Source organism: Phoenix dactylifera, chromosome 4 (genome assembly GCF_051530095.1).
Source record: "Phoenix dactylifera cultivar Ajwa chromosome 4, Ajwa_hap1_PhDact_Kaust_v1.1, whole genome shotgun sequence".
Lineage (NCBI taxonomy): Eukaryota > Viridiplantae > Streptophyta > Magnoliopsida > Arecales > Arecaceae > Phoenix > Phoenix dactylifera.
In genome coordinates this window covers 52,068,558-52,081,606 of record NC_143193.1, presented here as the reverse complement: position 1 = coordinate 52,081,606, position 13,049 = coordinate 52,068,558, and the positions used below count along the sequence as shown (strand labels likewise).

The 13,049-nt window shown below is 40.6% G+C and overlaps 1 protein-coding gene, 1 non-coding gene and 1 pseudogene across 3 annotated transcripts; all 3 read left to right on the top strand.

Moving 5' to 3' along the window:
• Nucleotides 1-1,918: 1,918 nt before the first annotated feature.
• On the top strand, nucleotides 1,919-5,560 carry LOC103701248 (putative serine/threonine-protein kinase At1g01540; annotated as a pseudogene). The gene is made up of 7 exons (XR_015977394.2): nucleotides 1,919-2,930; nucleotides 3,161-3,265; nucleotides 3,404-3,526; nucleotides 3,620-3,790; nucleotides 3,891-4,020; nucleotides 4,097-4,306; nucleotides 5,236-5,560. The product of XR_015977394.2 is annotated as a putative serine/threonine-protein kinase At1g01540 (transcript).
• A 1,706-nt stretch (nucleotides 5,561-7,266) lies between these two features.
• Nucleotides 7,267-12,545, top strand: LOC103701249 (small ribosomal subunit protein eS10z-like). Its single transcript, XM_089930280.1, has 5 exons — nucleotides 7,267-8,739; nucleotides 8,836-8,884; nucleotides 8,977-9,259; nucleotides 9,374-9,509; nucleotides 12,211-12,545. The coding sequence occupies exons 1-5, from the start codon at nucleotides 8,737-8,739 to the stop codon at nucleotides 12,283-12,285; spliced, it is 546 nt and encodes a 181-aa protein (XP_089786406.1). The 5' UTR covers nucleotides 7,267-8,736; the 3' UTR covers nucleotides 12,286-12,545.
• LOC113462356 (small nucleolar RNA Z161/Z228) lies at nucleotides 10,149-10,242 on the top strand. Its single transcript, XR_003384556.1, has one exon. It is a non-coding gene; the product is annotated as a small nucleolar RNA Z161/Z228 (small nucleolar RNA).
• Nucleotides 12,546-13,049: the final 504 nt, after the last annotated feature.

The following is a 13,049-nucleotide window of genomic DNA, read 5'->3' as shown; positions in this document are numbered from 1 at the left end:
GCTTGATCAATCACAGCTTCTTTGCGGAGCCCTATTAGATACCAAGCCTCTTGTCATTCGGAGCTTTATATCATTGAATTTTGATCTGGATATTAAAGCTAAAGACTGACCAACTTTTAATTCCTGTTTACAGAAAATTATTATAGCAATGGAACTTATGCTGAGCTATGGCTGTGCCTGAAGACATTTTTTTTTTTGTTCAGTGTCAGCCCTTTAATCAAGCAATCACCAACCCAGAGTGGAAGAGGTCTTCACATATTCCTCGATAAGGACCCGGAAAGAAATCCACTTAAAATAGGCACTAAATATAAGATCGTATATGTCTCGGTCCCACCATTTTGTGCATAAAATACTAATTCTATTTGGACTATTTGCTAGTCCGGATCTTTAATGGTGGGTCGCCTTTCACCATTAAGAAGGTCAGAAGCTGGCGAGCCTTCTTGACTTTCTTGGGAACGGAGAGATTAGAAGAAATTGCTTCCAGAGTTACAATTACTCTGGTAGAGGACTCCACACCATATAATCTGTGCAAGCAATGGAGAGGAGAGGCACAGATAGGTACGTTCCAACAGATTCCTTCTGTTTAAATTACAGCAGCAATTTAATATCTAGAGTGTTTGGTCCATGGATTGGATGGTTGAGATCAGGTAGGTAATGAGCTCGCACCTATAATATCTTGTTTGATTTGGGCCAAAAAATTCTTATCTTTCACATTGTCAGGCCTCTTTATTGGTCTAGAAGCCACCAGGGTGATGAGGGCACATTGTACGAAATCTATGTACATTTTTTGTTTTTGGGGTAATAATGAAGGCACATCCTTATCAAATACTTAATTTCCTTTGCCTGTCGCACTCTTTTGATTCTTTAGACTTCTAAATTCTGAGTATTGAGAGACAAAAGAGATGGTGAGGGGTTCACATTGGATCCTTCCAGGATATTTATAATGAATAATGACCTCATTGTTTGAAATGCCATTAGGGGGTTTTCTACCGCTTGCTACAAAATTACGCAACTCCCGCTCTGTTCTCTAATATAGGCAGGTTGGATCCAACGTTTCTAGTATTAATTGTTTACATTTTCTGTTTTTTTCCGCCCTTCTCCCTTTGAAGGAGAAAGTCTCTATCACTAGTTTGGTGGCACAAGAAAAATAACAGCAATTTGTGATCGAGTTAGCGGCTTAGATGTGGAGGTTACAGGATATCTATCCGGACAGGATGTACAGAGAAATATTTTAGATATAAAATATTTAATTTGACTATTTTATATTGCCATAAAGAATGGCATGGCATGCTATTATTTAAAAAGCAGGGGCTATCAACTTGACAGATATAGCTAACATATTTTCCTCCCTTTTTCTTTTTTATAGATATACGTGCTTTTTATGTACGTCCACATTCTAATTCTATATTTTATTTTGAGGATGTGAGTACCTGTGGGCTACCCAAAAGCATTAAAGACTTTCCATGACTCCAAGGCTCCAAAAGATCCAAAACTGCTGCACCGCGTTACAATCTAAAACTAGCTTGCTGATTATGTGACTAAATTAATATTGTGGAGTGAATACTTGCAATTATTCCCGCAGTCCCATCATGACAGCTGCAACCACCTCTAATTATTCCATCTCTCGTATTCTCCGTTTCCCTCCCCAGTCTTCGGTCCACTGGGCCTAAACCTTTCTCCAGCCTCCCCTCCTCTTCTCTTTTGTACAACTCTCTAGCCTCCGTTAGCTTCTTCTGTGGGCCACCTGTTTCTCTAGTTGGATGCTTAAAGCTCTGCCATCCTGCCACCTGTTTCTCTTTCTCCATGCATCTCACTCCCCATCTCACTCCGCTTCATCAGCTTCGCAGACACTCGTTTATGGGTCCGAAACGTTCCGAAGAAGATAAATGAGACTGATTTTTATTATTATTATTATTTCGAAAATAGCCTTAATTTTTATTTCGACTACTTTTTGCGGACATCCAGGTGACGGTGCTTTGTAAGCTGTTCCATTTTTAGGTCTGTTTAGCACTGTCGGCTTAGCATCGCTCTTTACCAAACGAATCACCCCTCTCTCACTCGATCACGTCAAATCTCATTACCACCATCTCCTCACTCTCAAAAATCCTGTTTTTACGCAATCAAATCCCCTTCCGCCCCTGCGTTCCTCTCCAAAATCCAATTTTTAAGCAAACAAATCCTGTTTCCACCCCTGCATTGCTCTCCAAGATCCAATCTTTCATCGCATTCTTTCCAACCTCCGACCTTTATCACAGGGCCCAGTTTTCATCCCTCCTTCTCCACTATTGCATTAAGAAGGAGGAGGAGGAGGAGGAGGGGATGTTGGACTCTGATCTCTCCAAGCCCACGGCCATCTTTGGCCTCCGCCTGTGGGTGGTGGTGGGCATCTGCGTCGGCGCCGCCTTCGTCTTGTTCCTCTTCTTCCTCTCCCTCTGGTACGCCTCCAAGCGCAGGACGACCCCGACTATCCCAAACTTCTCCAAAGAAATCCAAGAAGTCCGCGCCGACCGCCCTTCCCGCCACTCCGACCCCAAGTCCTTCGCTCAATTCCTTCGAAACCCCCCCTCCGATTCCCAGCCCCCTGTTCGCCTCCCTGTCAAGCGGCAGCCGGAGGAGGAGACGCCAATCGGGCTCCAGAAGATCCGTGTGGAAACCGGCAAGGACCACCGGATCACCTTCCCGGAGCGGGGGAGCGGTGGCGGGTCGTCGCATGGGAGCGGCGAGAGCCGGGCGGTGGAGCAGGCCTCGCCGGCCGTCCCCGAGGTCTCTCACTTGGGGTGGGGGCACTGGTACACTCTCAGGGAGCTCGAGGTGGCGACCAATATGTTTGCTGATGAGAATGTCATCGGAGAAGGCGGGTACGGGATTGTGTATCATGGCGTTTTGGAAGACAACACTCACATTGCTGTCAAGAACTTGCTCAACAACAGGTAGCATCTGCCCAAGTTGGCAGCTTTTTACCATTTTTGCAGCAAAGTTATCATTTTGGTTTGAAATTATGGTACTTGCATGAGAATGCGATGTTTGAATTGTATGAGAGTATAACCTGGTCTCGGAGTTTTAGAATTGCAGACAGGTTGTTGTAGGTGTATAATGGATTTGAATACGACTATCCAATTTTTATACGATTGCCATTTGATTAATGGTGTTGGGTTTTCAGAGGTCAAGCTGAGAAGGAATTTAAGGTAGAAGTGGAAGCAATTGGACGCGTTCGGCACAAGAATCTAGTGAGATTACTTGGATATTGTGCAGAAGGTGCTCATAGGTACTAAATTTTACTGTCTTTTTCTTCTTATCATCTCATATGAGCACAGCCAGTGCTGTAATTATGGTGGATCAGGATATGTGGCAGTGTTGTTAGGAATGCTGTATCTTCTAATAATCCAATTTTGGGGGGTTTCAGGATGCTCGTATATGAGTATGTGGATAATGGCAACTTGGAGCAGTGGCTTCATGGGGATGTTGGACCCGTTAGCCCTTTGACATGGAAGATTCGGCTGAACATAATACTTGGAACAGCAAAAGGGTATGGCTGAATGTTATTATTGCCAACACTTACTCAGTTTCAGTGTATTCCATTCTTTCTCCATTTCTTGAAAGCTGGCTTATGGAAATGTAGGTTACTTTACTTACATGAGGGTCTCGAACCAAAGGTAGTTCACCGTGATATTAAATCAAGCAATATATTGCTTGATAGGCAGTGGAATTCGAAACTTTCAGATTTTGGCCTCGCTAAGCTCCTGGGCTCGGAGAGTAGCTATGTCACAACTCGCGTGATGGGAACATTCGGGTTGGTTTGAATCTAATTACTATTTTTTAGTGCACTTTCGTTATAATTAAACTAGGTCGTAAGAGAAAATTAATGATTTCCTGTTCCTGCCTGGTGATAGTTATGTGGCTCCTGAATATGCCGGCACTGGTATGTTGAACGAGACGAGTGATATTTATAGTTTTGGGATTCTTATTATGGAAATAATATCTGGTCGGAAGCCGGTTGACTACAGTAGGCCTCCAGGAGAGGTTAGTATTGAATGTTTCTGCTAATTGCGAAAGATCTTGATTTGATGCTCATCAAGTTGACAATGGAGTTTTTCAGGTTAATCTGGTAGAGTGGCTAAAGGCACTGGTCAGCAACCGCAATTCTGAGGGACTTTTGGATCCGAAGATGCTCGAGAAACCTTCTTCAAGGGCATTGAAACGGGCACTCTTGGTAGCACTGCGCTGCGTGGATCCTGATTCACAAAAGAGGCCGAGGATGGGCCAGGTGATACATATGCTTGAAGCTGATGATTTCCCATATCGAGATGTAAGTCAAGATCGCATCTCTATTAAACCAATGGAGCTAATCTCTTGGTCTTTTTCGATGATATCAAGTACTTTTTTGGTCAAGCTGTCCACAATTTCTGCATGCCGCTCTTTACCTGCTCAGAATTGAATTCTACAAATCTATATCTCTCTATCATTTACTCACGCTACATTAGCTTTCCTATTTTATATGGACTCTACTATGAACATTATCCGCATTATAAGTGGTCTGCATCAACATTTCTGGATCTTAAATCTGAATTTGGAGCACCTAAATACATCTTAATATCCATCTTTATACTACTAGTTTCATAGATGTTTGAAATAAGAGCACTAAAGTACTTATTGCATATTGATCGTGATGCCTCTTATGCCTTCGTTGTAAGTGGAAAATTTGAAACTGCACATCAGTTAGGAAGGCATTTCTGGTTTCATTTTTCTCCGATGTTGTACTGGTGAAATATCAGTTTTTAAATCTGCAATACCTGCATCCTCAAAAAAGAACGAACTGAATTCTGTCGGTGTTGTCTTCACAATGAAAAAAGGTCTGATCATGCGCGAGTTTTTTTCCCCTCTCCTATCTGTTTACATGACACCATTTGTATATGTTGTCATCAATTTCTGCCTTCAGCCTCTAGTTTCTATTTTTCTCTCTTAGCGACGCCCGGTTTCAGATACATCTATTATGAAATTACATCCATAAAGACTTTCATTCCGAAATTTCAATATTAACTACTTCATATTCTGTTGGCTTTTGCCCTTGGTTATTGTAGAATTAGAATAACAGCATGTTGCTGAAGTCTTTCTTCTGGCCTCCATACCTTGTGCCCAGATTGACATAGTCGACTGGCTATAACTGAACTGCGTTGGCTCCATTTCTTGTAAGATCTTAACTGATTGGTGTCCGATTTGTCGTATGGTCTATTCCAGGACCATCGAGCTGGACGAGATCCGGGGCAAACTTGCCATGACTCTCCACAGGCAAAAGCAAGAATATTAGAAAAGCCAGAGATGGAAAGAAGCGATGGCAGTTGCAGCGAGAATAGCAACATGTCGAGCAGCCTGCTAGGTGGAGAGAGCAAGAGGAATAACTAAGCATCAACATTCAGTTGGATTATCTATCCAAGGTCTAGTATGCTCCATTGACTCAGATTAATCATGCAATTAAATTATTAAACCTCGTCCTGTTGTCTGTAAATGCAGTTCCAGCTTAGTGTACATGCTTGAAGTCCTATAAAGTTTTGTGCACTATTCATTCTGCTGTCTTTTATAATTTGATTTATATGTCTCAACTAAAGTTGGGTAGGTGGTACAGGGATGCCAAGGGAGGACTGTTTACTTATTGTGTGGCCTATTTCCTATGGGCTTTTTTTAAAGGGTAAATTTTATATATGTAATGTTTGTTCTATGTTTGACCATCAGTTTTGTTAAATTACACCGAGAAAGTAATGCTAAATCTGATGTTTTATTAAGGCATCTTTAGTTCTGGAGGTCCAACTCTGGGAATATTCGATCCGGAAAAGTAAAGATGCTTGCGCTCTCCAATATGACTATGGTTCCAGACCTTGATCTGATGATTATAGAATACAGCCATATGAGGAGGCTCAGTAAAATTATCTCCTGCTCCTTGTTATTTCAATTCCGAAACCTTGGAAAACTATCAAAAAAAAATTTCACTGCTGAAAGAAAGAAAGAACAAAAGGGTTAGCTATACCACAATGACTTGGCAATCATTCATGAAGCTCTGAGGTTGTGAAATCTAACCTAGCTTGCCCATCATCACCTTGCAAGAAATTTTTAGGTTGTTTTCGAAGACATGCATGAGTTAATTGCGCTGACCATGCGTGGTTGAGATTTAGAAACTAGGTTGCTAAAAACCAAGCGACAATCCAAGGAATGAAGCATGACAACCACTAGAATGCATTGCAAACACTGGAACTTTCAAATCACCAAGAGGAAGGAGTTTAAACTTTGGATGCTACAGAACCGCTTCCTATCTATACTTTAGCATGGTGAGGTGGGCAGCCACTGAGCCTTGTCACTGGAGTAGGAGTCAGAGCTGGTAGCTACTGGAGGGATTGCTGCCAGCTGAGAACACTGCATTATTATATGGAGGGACCTGGGCCAATCCATTGCTGATGAAGGATAGTAAGGAAAGCAAGTGGAGAGCGCTGTTCTCTTTCTTTTCTTGTTTACTTTTTTTTTTCTGGTTCAGACACAGGAGGCTGCAGCCTGCAAACAATAGCACGGCAGCACAGAGAGAAACATGATCAGCTTTTCTTTTTTGGAAGCCTGTCTTCGATGAGTGGAGGTAGTGGATGCAGATGGGCCACCTCTCTCTCCCCCAACCCCTGCGAATTATGCTGGGAGATTTTAAGAGATTTGTTTGTGAATCACGTATGGATTCTTCTGTGCATTCATTACAGAGTCATGGCATTTTGTTGAGCATACCTTTGGTTGCAGAACTTCACTGCTGGACGAAGGACTGGAGATACTCCGGCTGAGATCCTCCTAAAAGGAACTCGCATGGCAGCAACCTCAAAATGTCGCATTGGCATTGAGCCAGGGAGGTTGTGTTGTGTGCTTGAGCTGTGAAATCTGGATGCTCATTTCTTACTGTACCAAGTTCCATGGAGAAATCTCAGCATGCCGTACAAATTCGAAGCTAGTCAAAGTAATTTCGTAGGGTTGTAGATGGGCTTCAACGAGGTTGTTGGGCCGGTCTTACTGTAAAATTTGGAAAACCTCGACCAAGGTCTGGCCCACCCTATTCACAAAATAGGTCCAAAAGAACCTCCTGCTTATTGCTTTCAAACTATTCTCTGTCGTGACCTTGGCATTGGCCGGTCTTAACGCCTCTTTCACTTCCAAGAGAATTTACACCCTGCACTATGTGCACCATCCCAATATTCTTGCTTTTTTTCTATGGACCTCGTTCATCATACGCTTGTCTTGGCGATTGGCTCACAAAAAGAAGACAAGCTGATTGACATGGTGCACGGCCACGTTGGGGCACATAGTTTAGGGCATAATTTGCCGGCTTCCAAACAAACCATCAAGCTTCCAGACTTGAGTAGTGTTATCGCTTAAAATTTCAACCCAGTTAGAGATTCTCTAAGTACAAATTCTAGGTTCATGAGTAGAAATACCGAACTGATTGGGTAGGATTGCCTCTTCTCTCACCACCATGATAGCAAGATCTACGAGCAATGAGTTGGTGACAACTGATTGTAGTTATAATTCCTCCTAGTTTCTTTTTATTATTTATATTTTTAATTGCTTCAGGCTCTACTCCCATCTTCTCATTGAAATGTTTCATCGTAGTTGTTATTACCCATACTCAGTCCGACTTAAGCATCGGAGAATCTGGTTGAAGCCAAATCCGATGAGCTTTTCTCTTCTTTCTATGTATAGATCAGTATATTTTCATGGCAGATCAACGCTTCATCTTCTACCACAATAGTTCAATTAGCGCCCTCCTTGTCTCTAGATCATCCGATCGGATTTTAGTGACAAAAATAGTAAATCCAACTGTCGTTGTGTAAACTCTGATAAGAACAAACAAATTTTATTGAAAGTAGATGTTATCTAAACTTACTTTTGAAGTTGGTTCGGTCCCAATAATGCGTATCAATGAGCCGTGTTTGGTCCCAAAAAAAACATAATGACCAACCCTATGAACTATGGCTTACACACTTCTTTACTTGACAACCATAATTTCTAGGTTCGATTTTTGGATAGTGCACTTCTTAAAATCGAAATGTGTAATTGTATGCAAGTGGATCTCCCTAGCTCCCTCCCCTGCTCTCTATCTCTATTTCTCCCACGCACCAAAAAAAGAAGGAAAGAAAGATTCAAGCCCCCACTCCAATCAACTTAGCAACTCGTCTTGTTTTTCTCATATTTATTGCAATTCAAGTGGAAAAGAAGTAGAGAGCCATATGCTGCTAAGTTGGCCTAGGACATGATCTATACCACTCTAGCTTGACAATATTACAAGCATTATTAATTTTGCAAGCAGCAGCAGCATCACCATATTGTCTTCGTCTTTTTAATCCAATAATTATTTCTAGTGTATCGCACGAGTATTATGTAACTATGTTTATTGATGTCCGAGCCCAAAATTAGATATACCAACGGGCCATGTATCTGGACTTAGGCCCAAACCTGTTGAAGCCCAGCACATAAAAGTGACAAATAAGCCTAATAGACGAAGCCGTGCGATCAGTGGGGTCCTCTTAAATTGAGAACATCCATCATAAACTCCTAACCGTCCGATTGACCGTGATCAACTCTCCAGTGTACTTCCCAATCCCAGCTTATATAACCCCTGCCACTCGAGCGCTAGGGTTTTCTCCAGCCCCACCTTTCACCTCCCCCGCGCTCGAGCTCTCCTCTGCGGCGGATCACCCTTCCTCCAAATCCGTCACCATGGTAAGCAAATGAGGCTTTCTTTTTCTCTCGATTTCAATCAATTTCTTCTACCTTCGTCGTCTAATCCCCTTTCCCCAATCTCATTACCCCTATCAGATCATCTCCAAGAAGAATCGCCATGAGATCTGCAAGTACCTCTTCCAAGGTGCGCTTTTTAGGTTAAGGTTACGGATTTTGGATCGTAAAGAATCGTTTTTGATTCCTTCTAATGGCATTTTTTTGGTTGGGGGAGATCAGAGGGAGTTTTGTACGCGAAGAAGGATTACAACCTCGCGAAGCACCCGGACATCGATGTGCCGAACCTCCAGGTGATAAAGCTGATGCAGAGCTTCAAGTCGAGGGAGTACGTGAGGGAGACGTTCGCCTGGCAGCACTACTACTGGTACCTCACCAACGACGGCATCGAGTACCTCCGCACATTCCTCAACCTCCCCTCCGAGATCGTCCCCGCCACTCTTAAGAAGTCCGCTAAGCCCCCATCCCGCCCCTTTGGCGCCGGCCCGCCCGGCGACCGCCCCAGGTGCTTACCCTCTCTCTTATCAAGAAACGTTCTTGGTCCATCTTGTGCTGCCTCTTTTGCTTTTATAGTTTGTGACTTCTTGATGATTGTGTTATAATGTGTGTCTTGGGACAGGGGGCCGCCTCGCTTCGAGGGTGATAGGCCGAGGTTTGGAGATAGGGACGGCTACCGTGGAGGCCCTCGTGGTGCTCCCGGTGATTTTGGCGGGGATAAGAGTGGTGCGCCTCCTGAATTCCAGCCATCGTTCAGGGTAAGTGCCTTCCACCTGTCATCTATTTGCAGAATTTCTTAATTGTATCGCATTGTTGCAAATACTTTTGGTTAAAAGGTATGGTATCTAATATATTTTTATGTACTCTTCGTTACATGACGAACTAACAGAATCGTTGCCATTACTGTTAAGGTTCTCATTAATAGTTTTCTTAATTCTATAATCAACTTTGTACTTACTAGCTGAAGTCCATTATCACTGCCATAAATTTTAAAATGATGTGCCTTTACCACTTCTGGTTACTCATCTGGAATAAAAGTGGTCTCATTTATCTCCAGCTCTGCACAATACTTTTACTTATTGACTTGCTCGGTGAACCTAAATTATATTGGTTCAAAGGCCAAAAGCCAGATCAAAAGATTGTAAAGATTATGTTTTAATTTGCATAGTTTTGTCCTAACTTCCAACTTCACTTTTACCTTGCCATTGATTTATGAGCTTTTCTACACCATGATGTTAGATTTTCTTTTAATGTTTTGCACGGCAAAATGCATGGACCTAGACCGTGTGAATGGTTTTCACGTTGCCATAGATTTATCATCTATATCTTGGTCTTTGAATTTTCTTTCTTTTCCTTAGTAATGATGCTCTTTAATGTTTTGTATTGCAAATATCTGGAGCTAGATGATGAGCATGGTTTATAAATATCTCACGATGGTCATCTGAGGCATTCTTGGTGCCTAGATTGATGCAAATCTGTTCTCTGATGGCTCTTGTTGATCTTCAGATTTTACCTTACACCATGCATATCCGTACTTTAATGAACACTAAATAGAGAAGATTGTGTTTACATAAAAGTTGCTTGTTTTGGAAGCTATGCATAGTGCGGGTGCACACCTCCAAGTTAGTTCGTTTCTTCTGTATAGTCTGCACTAATATTCATATTAAGTTATTAGCTTGAAGTCAATCCTTGACAAATTATGTGGTAATATTTTAGGATCACTATTGGAGCTTAACAATTTGGTTTGTGGCTAAGACTGTGGTGCTAGTTTTAAAATTTTCAACCTGTTATAGCTTGAAACTAGGCATAAAAGTGGCATTTGGTGATCCAAATGATATCACCAAGGTGATCTTAGATGACTGGTGATCCTTATTCCTGCGTAATCTGATCTTCGATGATTTGCGTTCGGTATGCTATATTCCAGTGATTAAACATTTTTAGGTATCCATGAGTAACCTATTTGGTATTTCATGGGAATCCAAGATCACTCACTATATAATTCCAAAGCTATTCTTGATATATGCCATAAAATATATTTATTAATTATATAAAATATTAATATATTAATTATTAATATATTCTATAAAAATATATTTATTAGTCCTACAATTATTAATCCTATAAAGATATATTAACTGTTCTTATAGAATTAATATTTTTATTTATACTTATAATATATTATTTTTAACACTAATAATTATTTTGAGTAGGAAAATAAGTCAAATAGAAGTAATATATTAAATACTTTGATTATATAAACATAAACTACAATAATATATTTCTACTATAATTTACAATTGTCATTAAATAATTATACGACAATAATATGATTAACAATATATTATAATATAACATATATCATAAATATAATATATGTGACATCAATATAATAAAGTATCATATATAATATTGATATAATATATTAAATGTATATTGATATATATAATTTTTTTGCTGGACTAAGGGGTACTTTTGCTGGATTGAGGGGCACTTTTGTCCTCATCTTTCAGCCCAATATCACTACTCTGGGGTAATCTTTAATTTCTGGCCTCAAGGATGGGTATCCTATTACTGGGTCGGGCAGTGATTTGAGGAATAAGGGTAATTTGCGATCAATGCCACGTAGGATCACCATGGTGCAACCAAATAGAGAGTTCTCATCATCTCCACCCACATCACCCTTGGTTGATCACTCCATATCAAACGCCCCCAAAGGATAAAAAAGAGAGTCAGTGGATGCAGTTAATAATATTTCATTTTTTGGTTTTCATATAAACCATTTCTTTGAAGTATTTTGTGTAATAAAAAGTAAATTTTATGCCCTTTGGATTCTTTATATGTAAATTCAACTGGGTCTCTTCATTTTTAATAAATCTGCTTGTGATTTCTATAATGGATGTGTATGATTTGCCTGCTCTCTGAAGTATGCAAAGCAGTTACATCCGGATGGATGATTTGCCTGCTCTCTGAAGATTGGCCATGTCCATTTGACTAAAACTGCACCCTTGGTCTCCCACATGGAATTGTTTGCCACTCTTGGGTAGGTTTCTCTTTAGCCAAATATTGCAACTACCACTTAGCCACCAACCATTTTTACTATTTGATGCCCTCTTACTACTACTTGTCTTGGAGCTGATAATTTCTCTATTAATAAGAAACCATTTTTTTGTTCATTCTTTTAATTCTTAATTGATATTAAAGACATGCTAGAGATCTAATGTGTTCAATGATCCTGCAATATGGAGTTTTATTTCTTAATGTCCCATGGGAATGCAGCTAGCTCACTTTAATACAAGTTTGATCTTGTGCAATATCATGTGTATTTGCGGTGTCTGTGTTATTTCATATTGTTATTTAATGATTAATATCTAATCATTCAAATTTTTGAAAACTGATTGTACCTTCTTTGAGGCAAGTAGGTAATTTTTCTAATGGACTTCCATCCTTGAGATTCTACAGGGTACTGGTGGTAGGCCTGGCTTTGGCCGTGGTGGTGGTGGATTTGGGGCTGGTCCTGCATCCTCAATGGAGTAGTGCTAAGTTTCTGCCTTTTGTGCTGTCACTGCCTCACTACATGCTTGTAGCTCTTTTGAGAAATTTTGTAGTGGTGAAAGTTCTTTCTTTGGATGAAATTTCTTGATAAGAATGGTTTTTTTTTTTTTTTTTGTGTAGACTAGTGAATCTTGTTGGTTTCTTTTGGGATCATGTTGAACCGGCTTCTACCACTGAGAAAAATTTAGTCCTTTGAATGCAGAACTGTTGAATTTGGGCATAGTGAGATTGTTTTTCTTTCAGGATTGGCTAAGGTAGATTGTTAAAATTAATTGTAACTCTTGAATGCTTGTATGAGACAGGGGTTTTGTACCTTTCAATCAAGATACGCCGTACCGTCCGGTTCGGACTGGTATGGGATCGGTACTATAGGTATTATATCTGATACGGGTGCGGGTGCCATACGGATATTCGGTATGCTAAAAAAATTTCGTACCATACCATAGCAATACTGTGCTAGTGTGGCATCGGTATGGAGTCATCTATCTAGATGGTAAGCTTGCTTGCAGGCTACTTGCATGCGATGCTGGATCTGGATTTACTTTCGATGGCTGTGTACTATAATTTCAGAGCAATGAAATTCTTGTCAAGTGGTCTTGGAACCAAAGTGTGGAGATCTGAATGGGGTGTATTATTGTAACTCTGGTCACAATAGATGCATGTTCCTCTGACAAATTGAATGTATTGGCATGGCACAAATACTACATGCTTAATGTGGCCGAAGCTCAATCTGTTTGAATGCCGAG

What these genes read in the sequence shown, in the direction of transcription:
- LOC103701249 (XM_089930280.1), top strand. An exon ending in CTGCAAGTACCTCTTCCAAG is followed by an intron (nt 8,885 to 8,976) that starts GTGCGCTTTTTA and finishes GGGGGAGATCAG; the next exon opens with AGGGAGTTTTGTACGCGAAG. An exon ending in AATTCCAGCCATCGTTCAGG is followed by an intron (nt 9,510 to 12,210) that starts GTAAGTGCCTTC and finishes GAGATTCTACAG; the next exon opens with GGTACTGGTGGTAGGCCTGG.